The 27,315-nt window shown below is 36.9% G+C and overlaps 1 protein-coding gene across 1 annotated transcript in view; it reads left to right on the top strand.

Moving 5' to 3' along the window:
* LOC107584184 (extracellular serine/threonine protein kinase FAM20C-like) overlaps positions 1 to 27,315 on the top strand; it is a 45,339-nt gene that overhangs the window by 16,718 nt on the left and 1,306 nt on the right. The window contains exons 3-8 of the mRNA XM_016270689.1: positions 21,888 to 21,980; positions 24,687 to 24,802; positions 25,990 to 26,170; positions 26,519 to 26,628; positions 26,738 to 26,819; positions 26,941 to 27,000. Coding sequence (XP_016126175.1) covers positions 21,888 to 21,980; positions 24,687 to 24,802; positions 25,990 to 26,170; positions 26,519 to 26,628; positions 26,738 to 26,819; positions 26,941 to 27,000 — 642 coding nt within the window. The remainder of the gene's footprint in view (positions 1 to 21,887; positions 21,981 to 24,686; positions 24,803 to 25,989; positions 26,171 to 26,518; positions 26,629 to 26,737; positions 26,820 to 26,940; positions 27,001 to 27,315) is intronic.

Below are 27,315 nucleotides of genomic sequence, written 5' to 3'. Positions count from 1 at the left end.
TGACAGAATTTTCATTTTTGGGTGAACTATCGCTTTAAAGGGGTCCTATTATGCTCTTTTACAAAGTCTTGATGTTGTTTTGGGGTGTACTAGAACATGCTCTCATACTAGGTTGTTCGAAAAACACATTATTTTTCACATATTTGACATTATTACAACACCTCTCTCCCCAGTCTGGCATGAACGGCTCGAATAGTTCCTTTATCAAATGAAGGCCCGCCTTCTGAAATATGAAATGTGCTGTGATTGGTTAGCTGAGCCAGTGTGTGCTGTGATTGGTTAGCTGGGCCAGTGTATGTTGTGATTGGTTTGTTGGGCCAGTGTGTGTTGTGATTGTCATTTGGCAGCACTCGGCGCCTGGCCGGGAAATGTCATGCTCCTTACCATAGTAAATATTACTATGTAAATATTGCATCAAAACCAAATAAATTTGACCGCGATTTAAACCCGGATGATTGTAACCACTCTAAGTTCGTCTGCTTTGGGAAAGCTAGCGTGTCTCCGACATACTGTAGTGATAACACTCGTTGCCTTCTCTAGTGCAGCTCAACCAAGTCTCATCCCATTCGTCGATATCTGTGATATCACAAATCCCGGAAAATATGCGTTGCAATCCAAACGCGTCGTTCGTTGTAGTTTTTGAAAAGTGATTTCTGTTAAACAAAATATCTCCTTTTGAATTGGACTTTAAGCTTTGTAACTTTGCAGATCTTTTTTATGCTCAAACAGCAACATTACAGACTAACTAAAGTTGAAAAAGTGAAAAAGCATAGTAGGACCCCTTTAAGGTGCTTTGACATTAGTAAATTTTCTGCACAATTTTGCAGGCAAAAAGGTCCATTGTCTATTGACAGTAGTGTAGTTATGTATCAAGCACAGCTCACACAGAAGTCACTTTTAACAGATTCCTGTTGGTCAATGCGAAATCTGTTTCGAAATCTGCATGAGGAAATCTTTTCCAGTCACTTAATATGTCTGATCGCGTGGATTCCTACTGAAATGACTGGATTTCGCACACGAAAATTTAATGAACAAAGGTGCAATGCGACCACACCTTTTTACTACCAATTTTTTTTGTTTTTAAAAGATGTCAAAATTGTTCCCTGAGACTATATTATTTGATCACAAAAACACTGAAATATTGTGAAATAGTATTAAAATGTAAAATAACTGTTTTCCATTTTGAATATAATTTCAAATAACATTTTTCCCTGTGATGGCAGAGCTGAAATTTCAGCAGCCCTTATTTCTGACTTCATGAGTGACATGATCCTTCAGAAATCATTTTAATATGCTGATTTGGTGCTTAAATTTTTTTATTATTATTATTATTATCAACATTGAAAACAGTTGTGCTGCTTAATATTTTTATGTGGAAACCTTGATGTTTTTTTCAGGATTTTTTAATGAACAGAAAGCTCAAAAGCAATTATTAAAATATAAATATTTTTGTAGCATTTTAAATGCTTTTATTTTCACCTTTGATCAATTTGATGCATCCATGCTGAAATAAAGTGTTGTTTTTGAACAGTAGTGTTCTTTAAGAAGCAAATAGGTGAGTCCCATTTCTCAACAGTTGCAGTTTCCCTACATAGCAGAAAGAGAGGGGCTAACCATGCTAAACATTTATTGATACTTGTCAGTATTTACTGAAAAATAAGAGTATCCACATTTTATTTGCCTTGTTTGCCATCTTGGATCCTGCTGGGAGCACAGCTATGATGTCCTAAAATGCTGCCTCCCAGGCAGCTCACTAGGTTTTGGAGCATAACACACTATGACATATGATAGTGTGATTATGTTATATTGAGAGCACAGAACTGAGTTTCCTTCTCATAAACACTACAACCAAGGCCCCTTGTATGAGTCTTTCACAGCAGTGACAGTTTTAGCGCTGCTGCCGGAGCACCAAGGACAGGAAACAACAGAGCACCTTCTGTAGGCAGATGTTTCTTCCATTCTCAGAGTGGCCTCAGTAAATCCCTCTGGGCTGAGTAGCCAAGCTGTTTACAAGGAAAATAGAGAACAGCATCCCAGCAGAAGAGGAAATGCCTTTTACTCACATTTGCTCTTCTGAATTATCTCTGCATAGCTGAAACTAAGGTTGACACCGTCCTGACCCGAGCTCTTGAGCTCAAAACTCTTGAAATGTCGATAAATGTCAAGTGCTTGAACCGAAGCCCGTTGACAGGATGTTACAGAATGAAAAAGCATTTAAGCATTCTGCTGATTCCCCTTTATTTTATTGCCGCAGTATTTCTGAATCTACATGTGGACGACAGTCTTGCTGTCCTCAGAGCAGTCATCACTGAATGATGTATGTAAAGCACTATGTGACTCACAAACTAAATTATTATAATAGATGATGTTAATAGTCTTAGAAGTCTTAAGATAGAATAGGTGGAAAATGAGGGAACACTGCATTTTAAGGTGTCCTCGTTACACATAAACCATTTGTACAAAATGTACTATGGTTAACATGTACTTACTCCTATAATAACAATAAATGATGCATAATTACATGCAAGTAACCCTAACCATATAGTAAGTACATGTAGTTAATTAATACCACTACTCAGTACTTAAATGTATAATTACACTGTAACAAGGACACCTTAAAATAAAGTGTAAGCGAAAATGATAAACAAATCAGCAATGTTTTGCAGAATATGACACACCAGCTGAAATGTGTGTGAACTTTAAAACTAGTGCTGTCAAATGATTAATCGTGATTAATCGCATTCAAAATAAAAGTTTTTGTTTACATAATATACAGTAAGTTTGTGTACGGTGTATATTTATTATGTATATATGAATACACACTCATGCATGGATATATTTACGAAAAATGTTATGTTTACATATGAAATATATTTATATATAATATAAATGTGACCCTGGAGCACAAAACCAGTCTTAAGTCGCTGGGGTATATTTGTAGCAATAGCCAAAAAATACATTGTGTGGGTCAAAATTATTGATTGATGATCATGTTCCATGAAGATATTTTGTAAATTTCCTACTGTAAATATATTAAAACGTAATTTTTGATTAGTAATATGCATTGCTAAGAACTTCATTTGGACAACTTTAAAGACGATTTTCTCAATATTTCGATTTTTTTTGCACCCTCAGATTCCAGATTTTCAAATAGTTATATCTCGACCAAATCTTGTCCTATCCTAACAAACTATACATCAATGGAAAGCTTATTTATTCAGGTTCCCAAGATGCATAAATCTCAATTTCGAAAATTGACCCTTATGACTGGTTTTGTGGTCCAGGGTCACAAATTATATGAATATAAATATATACATGTAAATGCATGCAAATATTTTCAAAATATATTCTGTATGTGTGTGCATTTATATATACATAATAAATATACACAGTACTCATACATATATTATGTAAATAAAAACTTTTATTGTGGATGTGATTAATCGTGATTAATCGTTTGACAGCACTATTTAAAACTGTCAAAGGGGGCATTATAGACATTGTAGACGTTATAATTACAATGTACAGTAGGTACATTGACTTTATAGTCATTAAACCTATTTTAAACAGTCAAGAAAAACTGCTTTCTTTAACCTAACTTCACTGAATATTTTGAAAATATTATTAAAAATGTATGATTGTTCATTCGTTCATTCTTCCTTCCTTTGGCTTAAGCAGTAGTTTAAGATCTAACAAAGCAAAGCAAAGCAGAGTGAGTTATTAGGAATATAAATAATTTAAATATTTGTTACTTGATTTCTTGTCATTGACGTTGTCAATGTTAAAAACTTGTATTTTGAAAATACAGTAAGTGGAAAAATACTTCCAAGTTAGAAGAGGCTGTTCAAATGTGCACATTATTTATATTTCTTTAATCATTTCTTTTTAAATAGTTTATTTAATCAGATCATGGGTGTTTAATTTCTGTGTAAAAGATTTTCTTTGAAAAACAATTGTTAAAATGTTAAAAAGGATTGATTTTATTATGAAAATGAGTCTTTTATGAGAACTTGTCACAGGTGTTATAACCCTTCATTCCTGAAATAAAATAAAATAATGAAATATAAAAATCAAGTAATCCTTTATTATTAGTCATAATGTCAAGATGTTATTCATTTATTCTTACTGACAGCATTTCATGAATAGTATAAATATGTTTGTCTTACTAAAAAATCGACACATTTTTGTTGTTGAGCCCTGCACTGTAAAAAATAAGTGTAATTTTAACTGTATAATTTTGTAAAAACGCTACGGAAAAAAACTGTTAATAGGTTAACAGTAAGTTCCCGTACTATATACAGGGAAAACTGTAAAATATCTAACCAGACATTTCATGTAATTTTACAGTAAAATGCTGTTAATTTTACAGTTTTTAGAAGTAAAAATAACGAATCAATGTATAATTTACAGTTAAAAACTGTAAACTGATATTCCCAGAATTCCCTGCATGACACTCCACATTTGAAAGTATTTTGTTTAAATAATCATGTTTTTTAATAGTTTTTGTTATTAGTTATGTATATTTGGGCTTTATGTTACATCTTCTGTTGTTTAATGAAAGTTTAATGCGTTATTTAAGTATCATGTGTGTTACCATGATGGTGTTTTGTGTTTGCATGAATGACTCTGTGCACCTTCTATATATTAGTATATACTTCTGCTTGTGGCGAAGCTACTTGTGATGAGCTTTGATTCTTCATGTGGCTTTCTCTTTTACCACCTGCATTATTATGGTGGTTGTCAGTATGTTCAAGGTACAAAACAGATTTTAATAGCAGAGTGCCTTGTTGAATTTACTGGTTTACATTCAAATTTTCTTGTTTGTAAATTATAGTTTTATACTGTAAAATGTACAGGTTTTGGCCGTAAATGTGTTTACAGTTTTTCTGTATTTTTTACAAAATTATTCTGGCAACCACAGCTGCCAAAATTATTTTGTAAAAACTACAGAATTTTTTTTGCAGTGTGCGTCCCAGCGAGAGGTCTGCTCTGTGTATTTTCAGTTTTGTATCTGATGCCAAATCTGGCTCTTAACAGCATCCCTCTATTCTCCACACCCACTCTCTCTCTTCCCGCCCAGAGGGATATCACTGCCTTCCGAATGACCATCCCCTCCGGAGAGGTTTTTTCTTCGCTTTCTCTCCCATGTCTCGCTTTCTTTCTGCCCTCACGCTGCGCTCTGGCCTCGGATCCTGTCCATTAAGCTGTTTCCAGCAGCTCTGTAATATGAAGGAATGGAGTGCCCTCGGCACCCTGACATTCTGACTGTGTCATCATTAACCTGCCCGTCTGTGTATCTGCCCTCCGTGGGGCTTGCGTTTGCTGCATGGCTGAGGCGAGCGCTGGAATGGCACAAATTATGTGCTTTTTATTAGACGCTGGGGTTATCCTATTAAAGGGGAGGTAGAGTGGGCTGGGATACGATATTCAGTGTAAAGCACTGAAAAGCTCTCTGAATGCCGTCTAGAGCTAATCCCTACCTTCACAACACAGACATGCGCTTTTCAAAGCCATTTTCCCATGCACTTATACACACCCTGATCCAAGAGCACCAAACTGCCTTCTGAATGTACTATAGATATAATTACTGACATTGTTTCAGCTAAGCATTGTAGATTTTGTCAGCTCACATATTTTAATAATGATCTAAGACTTGAGTTTACACGGTAAAAGAAAAAAAGATATTGGGCTGCATAGGTTATTTGAAATTGTATGCAATGGTAAACATGATAAAAAAAATATATAATAAAAATATCCAAAATATTTAATAAATAGATTTAATAATGCTTTCAGAGCTTTGTGAAGTCTACCAAGAGAATTCTAACACGTTTATAGAGTGATTAATGGGCTTTGTATTGTTGTACTCTATACATTATCTGATCCTTACATTTGTGTTTTATAAAGCTTTTTATTTTATTTATTTATTTATTTATTTATTACCTAATATAGTAAATAAAGCATGTAATTATAATTCATAAATGTGCTTTTTATTTTAATTTTAACATACATTTAGTTCTCGGTTATAGAAAATGATAATAATAATAATAATAATAACAATAACAAAAATAAAGTTCTTTATCTTTAACTTGTATCTAGGATCACACATTGTATTTTATTTTTCTTTATTTTATTTTATTTTATTTAAATAACTTTTATTTTAACATTCATTTAGTTCTTGTTAGTAGTGTATAATATTAATAATAATAATAATAATAATAATAATAAATGTCCTGACATTTAAATTTTTCTTATATATATATATTTTTTTTTTCATTTTACATTTATGTTTTATTAGCTTTTTTACCTGACATTTCAAATCAACATTTATATGCTACTTTTCTGTCCTGTGTTGAGGATGAGGTGGAACTAATGAAGTGCTCATCCTTCTAAAAATAGCTAAAATATTTAACAAATGAACACAGTGATGAAGATTTGTACATATTTTTCCATAATTCTTTTGGAAATTTGCCGATTTTTCTGCAGATTTCTACAGGCACAGATTTTGTGTAAGTCTAGTTATAGTAAAATGTCTAGTTGATTCATCTTGTGCTGTAAATACTCAATCTTTAAATGCACACATACACACAACACACACACAGCAGCTTATGACCATTAGGCTGTTGGAATTGCCAGGAGACATTCCTGGTAATGCCCCTTTTGAGAGGAGTGGGAATATGGGATATAAATTATGTAAAGCCTTCTCCCGAGATGCTCTGTCATATCCCGCTGTTTCGCTTTTGACTGTGTTACTGCATACTCTGTGTTGTTTTCTCATCACAAGATAACACCTAATGCTGTGGACCGATATTCACCTCAGTAAAAGGCTTTTCCCAGAGTTCCCTCCTACTGTAAGACAAAGGCTGATGAGGTAGCTTGTTTGCAACAATAATGCAAACATCCCCTTGTAAAGTGAAGAGTTGGCCGTCCCCTGAGCAGTTATTCTGCCGTTCCATGGGTTAGCTTTAGCATTGTTTTCCTGCAGTTGAATAACTGCCTTTGAGTTCTCGGCTGCAGGCTTTAGTCTGAGGAGAGACAATTAAGGTGTGCTACGTGCACTGAGAGCCAAATCCAAAACGGAGGACTCAGCCTGACTAATTAGTGGTAATTGCTGTATAGGCAAAGCAATTTGCTTGTTTTCACTACAGTACTGTAAGTCATACATCTAAAGACGTGGCTTTCCTTTTAGGGCTTTGTGAAAGATACCAGGAGAATGATAACACTTAAGATTGTTTTAGAGGCAACAGTGATTAATGGGCTTTTGTATTCATTGTCTGATCCTTACATCTGTGCTTTAGAAATATGAAATTTTAGATACAGCATGTAATTACCATAGACTGTATAAAAACATGGACGTAGTGTCCGTGATGTCACCCGTAGGGTTCCGAAGATAGTTTTTGAAGCTCAAAAGTGGGCGGAGGCGGCCGTCGCCATCTTGGCAGTGCGTCACCGTGCGTCACTCCCGGATAATCGAAGATGGGCAAAGAGGCGGGAGCTAGTTGTTGAAACCACGCCCACCTAGCTCGATGGTGGTGACAGCAGCTGCAATCCACCTGTCACTCAAGTGGCCACGCCCTTAATTATGCAGAACTTTAAGGCTTAATATAATTTAAACGGATGAGTTATAAAAAATTCACCCCCCTCACAGTTGTCATGAAGGGCAAAATTAGCTATATAGACCAAAATAATTTTTTGAACCAGGCTGTAAACATGTTTTTTCTGCTGTAAAGTTAGGCATTTTAATATGGGGAGTCTATGGGATTCACTCCCTTTTGCAGCCAGCCTCTACCGGCCAGTTGACGAATTACAGTTTAAGTCACTTCCTTGTTGGCTTCACGAGAGAGAGCGGGAGGTTGCCGCTCGGTAATTACCTTCTGTTTTTCTGTCCTGTGTTACATTTCCTATTAAAAAAATTAAGAAGATGGGGTGAGACTAATGAAGTACTTTCCCCCTATTTTTAAATGGTGAATACAATGTCACAACCTTGTAAGATTTTATGTTTTATTCAAAGATCATTTGTGTTTTGTTTTGTTTTGTTACATTTTGTTTTGGATCTATATTTACAGTATTACAGTCACCCATTGTTGAAGTTGGGCATGTTAATGGTGGGGTAAGCGATTTCTGGTAGCCAATGTTGACATTTGAAATCACCAAAAAAAGCACGCCCCTACCCCAAAAGGGTCTCGCCCCTATTTTGATTGCTCCGGCCCACACGTACGTACGCAAACCAGGCAACGATTAGTTCTGTGAAACAAAGCAAAACCAATGTTACACCGTGTCTACACCGGATGCGAGTGGCGCAGCGCGACAAAATACTATGCAACTCCTTAAGATATCGGCCAAATTTTCTTATTGGGCCGATACCGATAACAGAAAAAATGAGCATTTATCGGCCGATACCGATATGGTGGCCGATATATCGTGCATCCCTAATATATATATTAATTCTTTAAAAATCCCTCAATGCGATTTTCTGGATTTTTTTTTCTCATTTTGTCTCTCATAGTTGAGGTATACCTATGATGAAAATTACAGGCCTCTCTCATCTTTTTAAGTGGGAGAACTTGCACAATTGGTGGCTGACTAAATACTTTTTTGCCCTACTGTATATATACATTATCTATGGTCTACACTGGATGCGGCACGACACAACAAATCCCTGACAGAAAACTGCTGCTGCGTTCTATTCATGATGTATTGACACAAATTTCAAATGATTTTCAACGGTCGCTTTGTCGCGTCCAGTGTACTAGACAGACTTTAGCAGTTGTGGTGCAGATACGGTGTTACTAGAGGTCTGCTACCCGACCCGAGCCCAACGGGTCCCAAAATACCGGGTCGGGTTCGGGTTAATGTTTAATGAATAGCTTCATGTTCGGATCAGGCTTGGGTTTATAGCTAAACTAAAACTATATGCAGTAGGCTACACTATAGTAGGCTATTAGTGCACACGACAACAACAACACAGCACGGAAACTTTTATTAGTAAAATAGCTTCGACAGGCTACTGACTCGCAACTTTATATTTCTCTGCAATGAGGGGGTAAAATCGCTGTTTTTGAAGTAACTAAGCCTCATTGCTTGTAGAGAGAGACGCGCAGACGCAGGTTCACACATGCAACTTTCATCCCTCTCTCTCTCTCTCTCTCACTCGCTCTCGCTAATTAAAATAAATGATATAATTAATTAATTCAAATAAATGCGATCTTACCGCACTGCATCTCTGTGTCTGATTTAAAGCAGGCCGAATGCTAACAAGCCTTAACTGACGAAAATGACCATAATTTGCACGATGGAAGAATTATCGTCGTGTCGTATACAACCATTCAAAAACTCGGCAGAATTTATGTGACCGCTGCACCTGATGTTCATAAACTTTCATAACTGGTAAGTGTTTTTTCTTTTGCCTTGTGAACTGGCCGAGCCTTAATGATTCTGTTTCTTTACATGTATTTGTTTACTGACCGTTGCATGCAATCGTGAAATACAGCTCTTTTTTTTTTAAATTAGCTATTCATTGTGGGGAAAAAAATTTATTAATTCGACTTCGGGTCGAGTTCGGGCTCTAAATTTAATTGTGCCATTCAGGTCGGGTCGGGTCGGGCTAGGTCAGACGATCTCAGGTACGGGTCGGGTTCATGCTTCAGTTTAAAGCCCGTGCAGACCTCTAGGTGTTACTCACCTATCGAGAAGAAACAAAGCAACCTCGGTGTCCGATCGCAGGCCTTCTGCTCCTTGAGTTCTCTCCAGCGCTGGAAAGCTGATTCAATATTTAGTCCTACTTCTTGCCTTATTGCCTTATTGCCTTAAGTCTTCTTTTGTTCTGCAGATGTCTCTTTTGTTTTTTATCCGCCATCTCTATCTTTCTGTTGCTCGGCTCGCTAATGTCCGTCCTGTGCACTGAATGCTCTCTCCTCCACATCATGAGTAGACACGCCCCTTACTGCTCATTGGCTACATGTTTGTTTTGCTAGTCGGCCCGAATCAATTTTCTGAAGCGTTTTTGGAAAATCGCTTACCCCACCTTTAATGTGATCGTCATTTAAGAGAATATACATTTCTGGTCGTTGCATGTAGAGATTGACAGATAGTGGATTATACCGATAGCTAGGTTGGAACACACTGATACTGATTAATCATCCGATAGTTTTTACAATGGATACTGAACGAAAACTAAAATAGTGTTTTACTATTTTTTTTTAAACTGTACTAAACCATACTTAGTAAATGAAAACAAATATCAAAATTAATTATTATATTGATCATTAAAGTTAAAGACGGCCATCTTTAAATATCTACACAAAGGCCATAGAATTGAAATTACATACATATGGATATTTTATGTATACTATCACACTTTGTTTGCTTCTATTTTAGAACACTTGATGATTATCTAAAACAGTTATCTAAAACAGTTAGGGTGTGTTCACACTTGTAGTTTTGACAGCGAACCTAAAGATACCGAAGCTAAAGGCATAGTGATACGTTCACAACCTGATTGGTCGGGTTGAATGACGTATTTTTAATGACGGAACTCCCTGAACACCCCAAACAAAAGGTGTGTTTGACTTCAAAGTACCCATTCACCGATCGGTCTGCTCAGCGCCGCTTTAAGTCGAACACACCTAATGCCGTCTGCTGGACTAAGTGTGCTCATTGTTGCGTGTACTTATAAATTTATTTTCACCACCTGCGAACTCACGAAGAGCTCATAAAATATACTTTACCTCCTCGTTGCTCCACGTTTGCCCTCTGCTCATTTTGTTTTGGATACACCGCTCGTTCCGCGGCGTCAAATCATGTCACATAGCGTCGCATCTTATTACATCCTGTTTTTGGTTCATCTAGAAGTATTTGGTCCGTGTTACATTCATATTTCATTCAAACCGCACCAGAGTTCATTTGGAAGCGGACCGAGACCCATCTTTTTAGCGGTCTTGGTCCGCTTGTTTGGTGCACACCAGGGCTCGGATGGCAGCATTCACACTTACTCAAATGAACCACACTAACAGAGCAACCAGAGTTCATGACAAGTGTGAATACACCGTAATTTGTTAACACCGTAACACGGCAAAAGTTTATTTCAAGAATGAACAATGTGGAGAGAGAAATCGTGATCTGTATTATAGCTCAGTAAATGAAGCGTACTTTATTTTAGCCAGAGAAAAACAAACGTTTTGCTGAAAAATGCACAATACACAATTTTACAGCCTAAGATGAAGTCATTATGTACATTCACAATGATTTGGGACAAATATAATGTAGTTTAATGGAAAACTATGTGAATGGCATTCTGGGGCATGGATTTAAATCTGCATCTGAAGTTTCCCGCTCTGTGCAGTGCGCAGCCTCATGTGTCAAAACAAACAACACGAAGTGTCAGTGATTTCCACCTCTGGAGGTCTCTCTCGAACTGTATAATGACAGCAGACCCTTCTCAGCCGCTCCAGCAATGGATGTAACTCAGAAAAACTATCGGCATGGATTTTTGCAGATAGCCGATAGTTCCAGCAATCGACTATCGGTGCCGATTAATCGGCATAACCGAGACATCGGTCGACCTCTAGTTGCATGGATAGGGGCATTTTTTAGGAGTACACTACCATATAGATAACCTTAAAGCTAAAAAAAAACTAAAAGCCATAAAATGCTCATTTTGCTATTTAGGGAACAGTTTAGATTGAGCCGTAAAAGTCTGTAATGGATTCCACTACTATCAAAACACAAGGAAAAAAAAAACCTGTATTTAATACGAGGTTGTACCAGATACTGAAGTCAACTATTAAAGTGGCTTGAAAAATGTTAAGAAGAAAAATATTATATTTTTATTCAGATCTGTTTGATGGGAATCACAATCACAAATAACCTCATTATACTTATTTTCAGTGGAAAGCGAAATCTCGGGTGATGCATTTAACATTGACCACGTCAGGGCTTTGTTCTATTTATATAACCAACAAAAAGGACATGTTTGCCTAGAAAAGAATAGCTGAACACCGGAAATCAATGAAAAATACTCACCACTCCCATGGGTCAGTCGTAATTATAAATGACAATGGCAGATGCCTTTTCTTGCAGCTGGAAAGCAGTGGCTGAGATGGAGCAGTCAATTCCAATTAAGTGGAGGTGCTTGGAACTCTGGTATTGCACAAACTTGACATGACCCATAAGCAGGGGTGGAAATTAACCGGGTGCACAAATGCCACCAAATTGAACAAAAAAATGCAATATCACATCACTACAGTTTTTACAATATATTTCAATAAAAATGGTCTTAAAATAAGTAGCAACTGACTACTGACAGCAGATGTTTGATATTTAAACTTTATTGGTCATGCTGACCGATGTATTAGCACTGTGATTCATAGATTTGATTCTCTTGTTGTCACCTGGTTTTATGACCGTTATACTTGGTTAACGTTCACTGTCACGTTTGATTTTAGGTCGTTACAAATCATGTGCTCCATCTCACCATTTCATCATTAACCCACCCTGAGGGTTTTACGTCCACGCAGAAAGAGATAAAGCTTGGTAATAGAGACTGACAGGGTCACAGCCTTGATCATGGATACATGGCTCTATTTCACAGTGCATGCTACCAGAATTCAGCCCTCACATCAAAGGCACCTGAGGGCGGCATTAATGGCCGAACGGCTCATAGATCTGCTCTTAAATGATATACGTTTATGTTTAAATGGCCAAAATAAATGAATAAAGGAGTGAGGGTTTTGATTCCGTGAGGTCGGCCAGCCAATGAGAGAGGCATTCCCGTCAGCGAGAGAGGAGATGAACAGACCTGCAGGGCAGAGATAGCAGCCATTTGTCTCTGGCTGTTAGGCCTGCGTGGATCATGAAATAGCAGTACACTGCCTCTCAAGGATGATATTAGGCCGTGTATGAAATAGGAAATCGTATTTTCAAGCCAATTTTTTGAATCAAAGACCTTAATTAACTGGGACATCTTAAATTTGAGAAATGAAATAAGACCTAAATTAGAACTTTCAGAGAGTATCTGAGACCACCAGTATAACATTTAGTGATTTCAGAGGTTTGTGATCCAGTGAGGGTCAGTTTATTGTATTGCAGTATTGCTAGTTGAGCCTAAAATAAATATGTAATATAAAAAAAAAAAAAAGAAACTAAAAAATAAATGCATAGTAGTAATGTATTATCATGAATTATAATAATACACTACTGCTATTCTTTTTTTTATATATATATATTTTGACACATTTAATTCTTGATTATAGTGAAGTATTATTAATATTATGATTAAATAATAATATTAAATGTACAACATTTTTACATTTTATTTTAACTTGTATCTAGGCTCTCTTTATTTTTGTTTTTATGTTATTTTATTTTATTTTGCTTTTGTTGTATTTATTTTAATGTGCATTTAGTTCTCATTTATAGTGAATAATAATTAATAATAATAATAATAATAATAGTGTCCTGTCAACATTTTCATTTTATTTAAACTTACATCTAGGTTCTTTATTTAATTTTATTTTGCTTGCTTTTAGTTTTTCTTGATATGACCAATACAACTGTTAAATAAAAGTCTTGTTGCAGTCAAATTAAACCACTTATATCACAATGCGTTAATTACTAAATGTCTATTTTGAGTGGTAACCAGTGGTGTGCACAGGGGTTTGAGCTGCTGCCCCTTAATCACTAATGTTATGGTGATTTTCCACTGCGTGGTATGACTCGGCTCGGCTCAGTTTGCGTTTCCACCGCAGTTTAGTACCACTTTAGAGTTGGTGGGATTATACACATCGCCCCACCAAGCTCTCGCTGGATCCGCACCTAAGCTATCAACGAGAGGAACATCTGTTGGTTGTTAAAAAAAGTGCACTCGTTCAAAACAGTTGCGATCGATCCTTTGCTGGTCGATTCCTTCACTGGTAAAGGTGGGTTACCAAAATTACCATACCATACCGTTACCAAAATGTGACGTGTAAACCCTGCTGATCACTGATTGGCCGGAGAGAATCGTCACTACCTGTGTCATTGACATGAGACACCAGACCCGCTAGATGATGTGTGACAGCAAATTACTCTGTCTTCAAACCCCAGTTGTGTGTTATGGCAACATCTCAACATCTGAAAGCCCAGATCAAACCACAACAAAGATGAGCGCATCCCCTCCACACACTGCACACTTGAACCTGTCAGAGAGACGATGCGCTGTGGGTTATTTGTATGTGTGTGTGCTCGTGGGGGGTGTTATCCCAGACGTGCTATCATACAGGGAAGCCTGTCAGCCCGGGCCAGTAAATCTGTCAGAGATTATGTGCAGATGATGGATTCCTCTTTATGGCCTGTTGATCTGGCTGGAATATTTACACGATGCCATTACAGGGATGATGCGCATGAGAGGCTGATGCTGTGGACTCGCTTATTTAGGCCTGCCTGTCTGTCAGCTTAGTGTGTGCTCTCTTTTATTTTTCTCTCTTTCTCTCTCTCTTCATCTACCCCCAGCTCTCACTCTCTGACTCCCTCCGTTTGTGTGTGTGTGTTTCCTGTGAGCGCCTGGGTTTTCTTTGCAGTCAAGATCTGTTAGTCCATTGTCATCTCAGGAGTCTCATGTTTAGTGATTGTGAGAGCACTCAATGCTTATCTCAGAAACACAATACATTTGCAAAGGATCTTTCATTATTTTCAGCCTTGCCAAGTTTCTCAAAGCAAATTTTTTGCTCTGTACAAAAAGCAGCCTGTTCCTGAGGGTTTTTTTTTCTTGTGAGTTTTAGTCTCGTATTCGCATCAAGTCATTTTTCACATTTGTGCTGGACTTAAAGAAAACAGCTGGCTCACAGAGCTCAGTCTCGTACCCTTGAGCACAGCTGTGAAAGTGTGAAAAAAAGAGAGAGCGGTGAAATACAAATATTACACTTGATTTTAAAGGGAATGTGTAATTCTTTTTCAATGTAAAGCCCATCATATGAAATAATGTTTTTAAAGTTTTTAAAATGGAACAGTTTATTGAACCATTGGACAATATACATACAGTAGATACATTTTTCAGAATAAGATCTATAACATGTATTTAGAAAAAATATAGGGTGAATTTTCATTTCATTCTAACTTTAAAAAGCATTGAAGCGTGAATGTTCATAGGCCTTATGGTCAGAAAGAATGATAGATTTAAGAGATTTTTGCGGACCTGAATGAAAGAACACTTCATTTCCCAGGGTGCATCACTTGTGTTGAATATTTTTGATTTATATTTCTTTAAAATCCTCTTTCCATTTCAAATTCTCATTTAACTTTCTGTGGGTTGTGGCCAATTCTATTCAAATTCACATGCAGTGGGGAGTCAGTTCTTCAGTTTTTCTGAATTTTGCCCAATTCCTGCTGGCAATGATGAATAGATTGCAAAAATAATGATGAAACTGGTATCACAGACACTCCCTGAAACCTCACTCATTATTTTTGCAATCTCATACATGCCAAAACACAACCTTCGTGGAAGAAGAAAGTAGCGAGTAAATGATGACAAAATACTAATTTTTGGGTCAACTGGCCCTTTAACGCTCACATTCAAGCACATTACAGTCTATATTGTAAACTTATGTTTGGAATATAAGTCTGTATTCCAAAAATATATGCCTGCCTTGTGCGTAAGCAAATATAGGGCTGTACCCGAATAAGCTCGTCAGAGCCTTAAAATAAAACAGAGATGCAAAAGCAGCATCCAGAGGCAGAGAAAAAGTGTTTCTCAGTGGAATTTTTACAGCAGGTCTGAATATCCCCTCACATAAAGCAGGCTCAAGACGAACATCAGGCTCCTCTCTCACTCTCACTGCCCATCAACAACTCTACCGCCGCTGTCAGACGCAACACTAAATACCAGACATCCCCGCTGACCTGCCAGCAGCACTTCTAGGCCAAGGAGGAGGAATGATTTGGCCTTAGTCCTAATTCAGGAGAGGTCGCCCTTCAGAGATGGAAAAGCATTAACCACTTACATTTTCAAACAAAGAAAAATTACACCGCCGTTTGCTATGACAAGTTTCTAGAAACAGACTTGGCCTTTTTTATTTCAATGCACTGGTGCAGAACAATTAAAAAAGAGTGGAAAGTCAATATTTTTTGCCTGGCTAAATACCAGCATTTCTGCTCATTTGTGGCTTTTAAAACTCAAATGTTATGCAGTGATGTGAGAAATAGCAACTGCTGAAGTTTGTAATGTGAGCCGCCTCTTAACATTACCTGTTACCTGTTATCACAAACAAGCCACAAAATGCAGCTTCATTCCAGTCCCAGTGCCTCCTCTAATATTTGCTCCCAGCGCCATGACACTCACTCCAAAGGTCATTTTTGCAGTCTTCTGCAGTTTAAACAATGCTTCATTTGATAATCATTCACAGTCAAAAAGTCACAGAGTGGCTCTTGTGGAAAACCTCTTGTGAAGTTACCAGATTTATCAATTACTCCAACAGTTTTTCTTTTAAGTGAAAGTTCACTCAGAAATAATAATTCTGTCATCATTTACTTAACCTCGTGTTGTTCCAAACCTGTATGGTTTTTTTCTTTTGTGGAATGCAAAAGATATTTTGAAGAATGTCCAAGTTGTTCCTTTCCATACACTAAAAGAGAATGGTGACTGTAATTGGTCCCCATTTACTTTCATTGTATGAAAAAGAGCAGCTCGGACAATTTGCTAGATATCTCATTTTGTGCTCTATGCTAGAAAACAAGTCATTCATGGATGATGTAAGATGTAAGGATCAGTAAATAATGGCTAAGCATTTTTATTTTTCGGTGAACTGTCGCTTTAAGGCTCTAGAAGCATGTTTTAAGTGTCTGCTTGAACATTGCTTTTGTCTCCTTTCGTCATCACAGTCTGACAAACACACCTCCTAAGAATGCTGGGATAAGCTTTTACAAGTGCTGCAGCCATCAGGCTTTGAGAGATGAATTTGCTTTCACAGCTATTGTGAGAGCTTTTTTGGTGTTTGTCCAGTGTAAAGCCAACAAAGGGATTTGGCAGAATATAGTGTCCTAGATACCGTATCCTGTTTGATTCATTTGTTTGCTCCTGTGTGTTTTCTTAATAGATCAGGTTTTTCTGTGGATGTCTGTACCTTTTGCACTTTGTCCATCAGCAATTTTCTCATCTGCTGCTGTTTTATTGTTTGCAAGGCCAGCTTTTACATATACTGTAGACATGGCCTGTGTACAGTAGTGAGAAACGGATATATCTCGACCACGACAATTGGTTGGCTGATATTTAGCATATTTGATGCCTTATTTGGGCCAATTAACAGTGCCTAGTGTCAGCTCTAATGTTTGGTTTGTTACTCACCTTCACATTGTCCCAGATGTATTTGAATTTCATTCTTCAGACAAAATGTTTTAGAAAAAAATGATCCCTCTCTGTAAATCCATGTTATGCAATTGGATGGGATTCTCAAAAAATGTGACTTTTCAAAAACCACACAAAACAAATCCATAAAACCCAGTCAATGTGTTCTAAAGTAAAACAATAGGTTTCGCCTATTGTTCTGCTTTAGAAGACATTAGCTGCATTTCCATTACAGATTTGCGCAAAACTTTTGTGATATTTTATAAATGCTGATAAACAAAAAAACTGTGACAGCGCTTCCATTAACCGATGTTATGCAACTAAAACGCCTTGTGATAAGTCATGGTGTCTGATGTTGGTAGGTTTATGTATATCGCAGCCACAGCACCAGCCATTATTTTTAATCGAAGGAGACGTAGGCGTGTATCTTTAGCAAAGCAGTGCAGAGACCCGCTTCTGGGACATTTCTGAAACATGTCACAGTGTAAATAAAAGCATTGACTACAGTTGCCGTGATCAGCTCCGGACGGTGGCTGTGTTGGAGCCGTAATGCACTGCAGACGTGTCCAGTGTAAATAAGGGGTTATCCAAACAGCCCTATATACTCGGGAGTTATGATCTGTTTCTTGGAGGTTATAGTACATTAAAAAATGAACATGTGAGTTTTACGTACGCCAGGTGACCTGTAAATGGGAAAAAACGGTTTCCATTGCAGTTTTGCGAAATAATCTTTTTGAATTGCCTGAAAAACTACCTCATGTGAGCATAAAAACCTTTTTTTGCGATATATGGGAGTTTTTGCGAAATTGACGTGTTTCCACTGGGTGCATTTTCAATTTGCAACTTACTGATTAATTCCCTGGGGTTGTATGGGTTACTGTAGTGTTTGTTTTGCATGGTTTTTGAAGCATCAACTTTGAGAGACCCATCCACCCATCCCATCCACATTATATGAACTCACAGAGATGGATTATTATTCTAAAAATCCACAGAAGAAATATTTGTATGCATCTGGGATGGCATGAGGGCGAGTAAACAGTAAGAGAGTTTTTTGTTTTGGGTGGGTTGCCTTTTTAATGAATAGTCCACATTTTGTGTTTTCTAATTGGATTTTGTAAAACAGATTGTTGAGACTAAATGATTGATTGAGATCCATTTCTCTCTGCCAGAAATGTAACATTTCAGTGCATCTCTAATAAATAATTGTTTTTTGCCATTTATTTTTTCATTATATCAGTTAAGCACTTGCATATACCAGTGTCTTTGTGAGCCTGTTTGCATGCACCAATAATCTGTCGGTCTGGCAGGAGTAAACAATGTGTTTACCTTGAAGTACAGGGTCATGGAGAGCGCTCTCTCAGCGTATTTTGATCACTAGAAACATCCTGCTCTCAGCAGAGTTGGTTTTAAGATGTCTGCACACATCCCAGAGGCCCATCTTAAGTGTACGTTAAGAGTGGCGACCATTCACATGGCATCTTTTATGGGTGAACCACATCCACTGAACGCGAGTTTGAAGAAATGGAAACAAAATCACCTTGAGCTTTCAATCTCCCACACACATTTGTTTTCTTCGTTTTTATATTTAGTGCCTCATAAACTCGTCTTACTAATACAGAGGGAATTTTTCCTCTCTCCGAGGTGTCGTTTGTGTCGAGTGTAGGAAACTAAGCTTTACAGAATTCTTCGCAGGGATTGTTTTGACCCTTTGACAGGCTGGCCTGTGTCTGGTTTCCTTTGTTATAATTTTCTGGTCCAACAGCCAGTTGAGTGTTGTTTTCCTCGTGTCTCTCTGGGGTTTTACGGGAATAAATGAGAGCTCTCAAGCTCCAGCTTAACAAGGTTGTCTGGAGTGCCAGCGTGAGAGGAGGGGGTTTGAAGTTCTCCACCCACAGAACACTCCTCAGAGGGTTTTGCCATCAGCTGCTGTCTCAAAGCCTTTTAAAAAGCTTGTGTGTTTTTTTTTTCCCTGTTGGGACCATTTGTGTTATGGAGTTGATGTTAAGCACTGAATTTACCTTGATGGAATCCTATTTGATGAAAAGTGTACTGTAGAACAGAGGCAGATGTGTGCAGATACTAAGTGCTGTCACCGCAGCGGAGGCCTTGTCTGGGTCAAGTGCTTGGGCACAGTGGTACTCAATAAGTGCTTAGAGACACAATACTACATTGCTGTACATTAGACAGTGAGCTGCCATAATAACTGTGCTAACAGGCTGATGCAGTATCCAGAGTACTGAAATTATGAAGCCTGATGGCTAATTTTTATTAAAACTAGCAGATTTCATTTCTGTTTTTGTTTTATGTCTTATATGCTTTTTTTCTTCTTTAAAAATGCAGTATAAATATATAAATATACACTGCTGTTCAAAAGTTTGGGGTCGATGAGATGTTTGAATGTTTTTTAATGCTCACCAAGACTGCATTTAGCTACTCCAGTCTGATTCTTCAAAAATCATTCTAATATGCTGATTTGGTGCCCGATGGAACATATCTTATTTTTATCGATAACAGTTGTGCTGCTTAATATTTTTGTGGAGACAGTGATACATATTTATTCAGGATTCTATAATAAATATAAAGTTCAAAAGAACAGCATTTATGTAAAGTAGAAATCTTCTGCAACTTTATAAATTTGATCAATTTAATGCATTTTTGCTGAATAAAAGTATTAATTTCTTTCATATTGACCCCAAGCTTTTGAATTATAGTATTTTTTGTAATCTTAAAACATGACAATCCATTGTGAATCCACCTTTTTAAACTGATGAACTCTTTCATATAAATCCTATTTAATGAGTGAAAATATTATGATCTGCTGCAACTACACAAATTACAAGCATGGCCCTGTTGACTGACATAATGTTTATCGCAACCAACAATTTTGCACCTATTAAAAATCTTTGTAATATTGGTGTACTTGTTTACTGAGGAGTCAGTGAAGAGCTTGAGATGATATACGAGTCATTGTAATGTGTGAAGAAATATTTCTTGTGAACAGAACATTTTTATTGTGCATTTTCCAGTCAGGCTGTAATTTTGTGAAAATGTTTAGTATATATTAGAAGTATTTTGGGTAAATATTTAAAATGTATAATTGTAAATACACTGCCAGTTGCTGTTAGTGGACAAATTAGTGAGAGTGATAAGTGTTTTAGGGGAGTTTATTTTCTTAAAGTCCACAGGGCCAAAAGAAACACCCGTACACACTTCTCTGCCAATTAAACATCTGAGCGTCTGGGGGCAAGGGTCCAATGAGTTCATCACAAGAATGCTTCTGGGTTCGTTGCAGTAGTAGGCTTGTTTCTTCCGGCAGAAACACAAATCTATTTTAATTCTCTTCATGCCTGAAAAGAGGTTCTCAGTTGGCGAGTAGAGCGATATTATCCAGGGCTCCGAGGAGCGGACTGCAGAAGAATGTGAAGTTGGAGACTCTCGTTTGGCAGGTCCCATGCTGTGTTATTTAACGATCGGTGAGCGTGTCTTGAACGACTGCTGCCAGCTGAGGATGATACTGAATGCCTGATTTTGTCAAGATAAGGATCTGTTTCCATTACAGAGCTGGCACTCTTCATGCCAGCTACCTTGTCTTCGGTTCAGACTGGTTCGGTTTGCCACAAAGACGTTGGGGTGTGACACGATTCACTTCCCAGAAAAGTTATTGTTTTGAACCGTCTTCTCGCATGATTAAGACTGTCGAGAAAGGAGAGATCCCAGCTGGATTTAATTGTTCTGACATTCGGACAGCACTCACAGAGAGAGAGAGAGGAGGGAAGAGAGGAGAGAGAAATCTCAAGTATGTTTGAAATCAAGTCTGCTGAAAGCATTTCAGCGGGACCGTATGAAGTCAGGCTGTTGGTTAAAAATAGTTCCTCTGGCTCTTGTCTGTAGAGAAATGTTTGCCTGGAACTTGATATGTCCTCCATTGACCTACAAGTATTGATTAAATGATATTGTTTTCATATTGTTTGGTCTGTTATTAACTGCTCATGTACAATATCATAATTTTGGATGTTCTTAAAGACCTTATATGAGTATTGTGGCTTTAAATCCATGTCAGTTAGCTTTATGCTAGTGTAATCCTAAATGCTAACAAAATTAACCGTCTGCACTACACAGATTTTTTGCAACTCACTAACAATAGCAACTAGCAGATCATGGTTCATTGATTTAAAAAAAAAAAAAAAAGGACAGCTATTTTATATGTTTCGTCCAAACAACCTCATTCCATAGGAAATACATCAATACAGGAAGGAAAACTGTGTTCTTCAAGCTGTTTCATGGTCTTTAATAGAAAAGTCGTTAGTATTACGCTATTAGCATTGCAGCATTTGTAACTCGCATTGCTTTTCTGTTTTCTTGGTTCCTTCGGTTATTTTTAAGTGAGTAAGTAATAAAATAAGGTATTTTGAAAAATATGTTAAGACATTTTCTTCCAGGCATCAATCCAGAAATAATGGAGGGGCGTCTCTCTTAAAGTTTTCTTGACAGGGTGGCTTTAGTTTCAAGGGCTAGGGCTGCGATTATGGCTTTGTTGATGAAAGGGACTTACAGCAGATTAACCTTTGCCTTGCAGGCAGACACGGGAGCAGGAGACACCCCCAGACTTCTTCTACTTCTCCGATTTCGAGAGGCACAATGCTGAGATCGCAGCATATCATCTAGACAGGTAACGGGCCGTAAATATCAGCCTCTGGGATGAATAGAGTGTGTGTGAGATGTTTGTCTTCCCCTGAATCTATATGTGTATGTATACATCCACCACATGCCACTTGTAAAAGTGTTTGCCTGCTTGTGTATATGAACCTGTGGGGCTGCATTTATTTGCGCAAGAATGTTTTGTGTGCGTGTGAATGTGTAACACTTGTGGTGTGTCCTGCATGTTTTCAGCAGGTTTGAACTTGTGTTTATATGTATGTGTGAAAGTACAGCATGTGAATGTATCTCAGGGCAGTAAGCAGTCAGAAACCTGCAGTTTAACACTCATAAACACCAAATCCAGAGAGAACATAATGACTCACTGTGAGCACAAACACATCCGTCAGTATCTGATCACCAATCGAGCTCCATCCAGCAATGTCTCCTTATAGGTGATTACCCTTCTGATGAATGGCAGTGATTGAGAGGCTTTCATTTGTGTCAGGCACAATAACCCGTGTAACCCGGGTGTACATCTGTTCTTGTCAGCTCATTTCAGTCGAGTTTATTGGTTGTTTGCTATATGAGTCAGAGTTTCCCCGATTGTGATCTGAGACTCTGGGATTTATTGCCATTATAGTTTATTTCCATTCTCGTCTCGTTTTCTCCTCATCAATGTGATCAGACGGGGGTGGACACCTGGAAAAACGTTGTCCCAGGCCCTGTCGAAGAGGAGGCGCTATGGACAAAAATCACAAATTGCTTGACAAAAAGTATATAATATAATATAATATAATGTTTCGGTCAAGATTTTTTTTAAAGAAATAAATGCAGCTTTTATTCAGCAAAGATGCATTAATGTAATAAAATGTGACAGTAAAGAAATGTATAATGTTACAAAAAAAGTCAAAATAAAAGTTTAAATAAATTCTAAAGAATCCTGACAAAAAATGTATCAAGGTTTCCACTATAAGTAATTTAGATAATGGAAAATGTAAATAATGTTTGAAAATATATTTACAAAGAAAACAGTTATTTTAAATTGTAAGAATATTTCACTATATTAATATTTTTAATCAAATAAATGCAGCCTTGGTAAGTATGAGATGTCTTTCAAAAACCTTAAAAAAATCTCACAGACTCCAAACTTAAAACATTAATATAATATAATATAATATAATAATACTGTTTTAGGTATAATAAATAAATGTTAAAATAAATTTTGAATCCTATTGTCTTATACAAATTTGCTTCTCGCATATTTATTTTATTTAAATATTATTTATCTTTATTATTCTATTATTTTTTAAGAATCATTTTTAAAACAAAGTGATTTTTGGAGTGTAATGTCCTCTGTAATATAAACTACTCATAGAACCTAGGGAGAGGGGGCCCAGCCATAACAATTAGTGAATTTTAGTGATGGCCTTGGTCCACTCTATGGAGGTCCCTCACTTGGCTGTTGTGTTGTGTTGTGTTGTCCTGTGCTGTTCTCTGTCAAGCACTCCGCCTCTCCTCTCCAGCAGTGTGAGTGTGAGTCAGAATGAACCCAGCGTGAGTCTCGGGCACAATATAATCATTCAGCTGGCCCGGCCCGGCCCAGACTGGCCTGGTCCGCCTCACTTCCATCTGCACATCTGGTCGGGAGTAAAATCTAGTCGGTACACACAGGCATGTGTGTGGGTAGAAAGCGCAGACCAAGAACGCAAAGAAACACCAGCTTTTCTAAATAAAGTTCATCTGGGTTAGACAAAAGTGCAGGTTGTTATTTCTATTTTAAAGCACCATCACCCAGTGGGCCTCTCTGTCCTCGCAAGCCCACCACGGCTATATCTGACAATGTACCATTAATTATCTGATTTTAGTCGATGGGAAACGCTCACATTAGCGTGGCTTTGGGGAGAAAGTCAGGATTGAGGGAGACGAGTGGTTTGAAAAGACAACTTTTCATTTGCCCCACAGTTCCCTCTAAGTTATACATCGGACAGCGAGAGAGGAGGAAAACGCTCCTGCACACAAACTCTCTCTGTCATCTCTGTCAGCATGACTGGGCAATTAGTAGCTTCAAGTGCTTTTTATCCCTTAGGCCCCGTCCATTAGTTGTTTTCAGGGTGATTTTTTCTAAGTTGCCCTGTCAGCAGCGGGTCTACACTTGCACGCGGGGTGAATAGGTCTTAAAACATGGATGAGCAAACCACGCTCACTCATAACCGGTTCAGTCAGAAAGAAACACTCTACACATTTGTCACATTCAACAATACATTCAGTTTTGTTCAAGGTCAGTTCTGTCAAAAGAGACAATCATGAATAAAAATGTATTATTTGCTAAGTTATGAAATATGAAATGTACAGTAATTAAAAGGGTTTGCGATGAAAATAAAAAAAAGTTTAATCTCTTAACAGGGTAAAAAATTATTATTCAAAATCTATGTATTTTATGTAGAATAGTTTGAGCGCCCTCTACTGGTAAAAGTTAGTACCAATTTTGCATACTATAGTTTCATCCAACAATTTGCTATATGAATTTGGTCATGTGTGTGTGTGTGATCCGTACACAGTATGCACATATTTTATCAGTCAAAAAATAATAATTATAATAACTAGTTTATCTAACACATGATGTTTACACTAATTTGTGTCCTGTAACTCAGCAGTGAACCTAGTATGTAATGTATGACCTATGTGAAGTGAACATATTATGAAAACAAAAATGTCTCTCCTGTTGATTGATCAACAGGATCCTGGATTTCCGTCGAGTGCCGCCAGTGACTGGACGACTGGTGAATATGACCAAAGAGATACGAGATGTGACCCGTGACAAAAAACTGTGGAGAACCTTTTTCATTTCACCAGGTACTGAACACCCAGAAGTCTCTTCTCTTCACTTCACTTCTCTTCTCTTCTCTTCTCTTCTCTTCTCTTCTCTTCTCTTCTCTTCTCTTCTCTTCTCTTCTCTTCTCTTCTCTTCTCTTCAATTCTATTCTGTTCTGTTACCAGCAATTGATAATCACTGAATAAGTTATCAGTTAGGCTGAGGTTAATGAACTTATTCAAATTAATAGTTTTGACCCAAACAAGCATAATTGAGGCAAGATCTAGTTTTTTTTATTATCATATTTTGCATACTTTCTCCTCTTTGCTTTTTAACCAAATCAAAGGAGACTGTGATTTTCTCTTACTATTGTAAGCAACCAATAGATGGCGCTGTTGGTAAATTAATTTTCAAGTGAGACCTCATTTGACACCAACTTCAGATTTGTGCCATATGATCCCCTGAAATTGAAAAATATACAAGAGCCTTCTAAAAGTTTTCTACATTTTTGTAAATGTTTTTGTAAAAACATTAATTTGATCAAAAATACAGTAAAAACATTTCATGTTTAGAAATATTAATGATTTAAAGTAACATTTTAAAACATTTTTATTGTAATATATTTTAAAATGTAATTTGTTGTGATGGAAAATCTGTGTTTGCAGCAGCTATTGCTCCAGTCTGCATGATTAAAAACTCATTTAAACTAAATATGAAATGCTGATCGAAACCAATACAATAATGTTTCCAGGTGAAACAGGATATTCAACAAAAGTGTTGTTTGATTAATTAATAAAAATATTTAATTGTCTTATTATTCATCCTTTTGATTATAATTTTCTCTGAAATTGTTTAAAAGTCAGATTTTTGTTTCTCCCTTTTGATTAGAGGAACCAAACAGTGTTGTAAAGTAGACAAAAATGTTTAATGCAACAAGTCAAACAAAATACATTTCTAGTTAAAAATCGAATCTAATCTTTCTTCTTTTTTTACTAAATGCTTAAGGAGAATTCATCATATTTGCTATATTAATTACTTTTGATTAATTATATTTACATGTATTTTTTACTAAGACATTTAATTTCATAAAATTATGCACAATACGTCCAGAACATGCAAATTAGGTCATTTTTTTATTTAATGTTGACTTTAAAATAATCATCATAAATATGAACTGTATGTCATCATTTTAAGAGGTTTGTTTTATTACACCCTATCATCCCTGCAGCCAATAACATCTGTTTCTACGGTGAATGTTCGTACTACTGCTCCACTGAGCATGCCCTGTGCGGAAAGCCTGACCAGATCGAGGGCTCTTTAGCAGCATTTCTGCCCGACCTGGCCTTGGCCAAGCGCAGGACCTGGAGAAACCCCTGGAGACGATCCTATCACAAACGCAAGAAAGCAGAGTGAGGACCACACAGCACACTTTCTTTGTTGATCTAAATTCAATTCAAGAATACATATAAAGAATATATATAAAGATTAGCTGTCTTAGCATGAAACACATTCACACAGTGTTGAAGGCTGAAATACAGGATATACTCATTATAAAATCCTGAATAGGAGGGTATTAAACATGCAACATGTTTTATCTGCTCAGTTCTAATGATCCAGTTTCTCCTCAGATTATCATGATAGCCCTCTAGTGTCTTATTACAGTGACCTTCATCATGTTCTGCTGTTTTTCATTGTATAGTGTGTGAGTGTGTAAGCTAACGAGGTGTGTGTGTGTGTGTGTGTGTGTGTGTTTGTAGGTGGGAGGTGGATCCAGATTACTGCGAAGAGGTGAAGCAGACGCCACCCTATGACAGCGGCACACGCCTGCTGGACATCATGGACATGACCATTTTTGATTTCCTCATGGGTAAGAGGATTTCACAGAAGTGCATCATTTGTTTCTGAATGCACAATTGAAGCTGAAATCCAATCAAGCTATTTAAGGCATAAATAATAATGTGTATGTATCTTCAAAGGAAATATGGATCGTCATCATTATGAGACATTTGAAAAATTTGGAAATGAAACTTTCATTATTCACCTTGATAATGGAAGAGGGTAAGACTCTTATAATACAACTAGCTTCTTCAATTTGTTATTAGTAAATATGCGTTTTTTTATGCTGTGAAGTATTGTCATAAAAAAATAATTTCTGTCTGATTTCTCTTTTAATCTTCAGCTTTGGTAAACATTCTCATGATGAGCTATCCATACTGGTGCCTTTGAGTCAGTGCTGCAGGTTAGTATTTGCTTTATTAATGACTTATTATTCAATATTTGTCCAATCACTTTATAAGAAATTCCGAAAGTTGTTTGAATCAAGGCTGTCAAATTAAGCCGCATTTAACTGCAATTTCACTATTTGTATGGTTGAAATGATCTTTTAAAATTAGGATTATAAAAGTTGACCTGTTTTATATATGTCATTTAATTATTCTATTCTATTATTATGTGATTAATTGCAATGGAGTACAACATTCAGGTTCTTGACTTTTAACAAAGATTAGAAGTTAATCTTATAAACCTCATAAACAGACCTGTTGTGGGCTATGAG

The sequence above is a fragment of the Sinocyclocheilus grahami genome, unplaced genomic scaffold (assembly GCF_001515645.1).
Source record: "Sinocyclocheilus grahami isolate Dianchi unplaced genomic scaffold, SAMN03320097.WGS_v1.1 scaffold57.1, whole genome shotgun sequence".
Classification (NCBI taxonomy): Eukaryota; Metazoa; Chordata; class Actinopteri; order Cypriniformes; family Cyprinidae; genus Sinocyclocheilus; species Sinocyclocheilus grahami.
The sequence above is the reverse complement of the archived record's forward strand: the minus strand, read 5'-3'. Positions and strand labels throughout refer to the sequence as shown.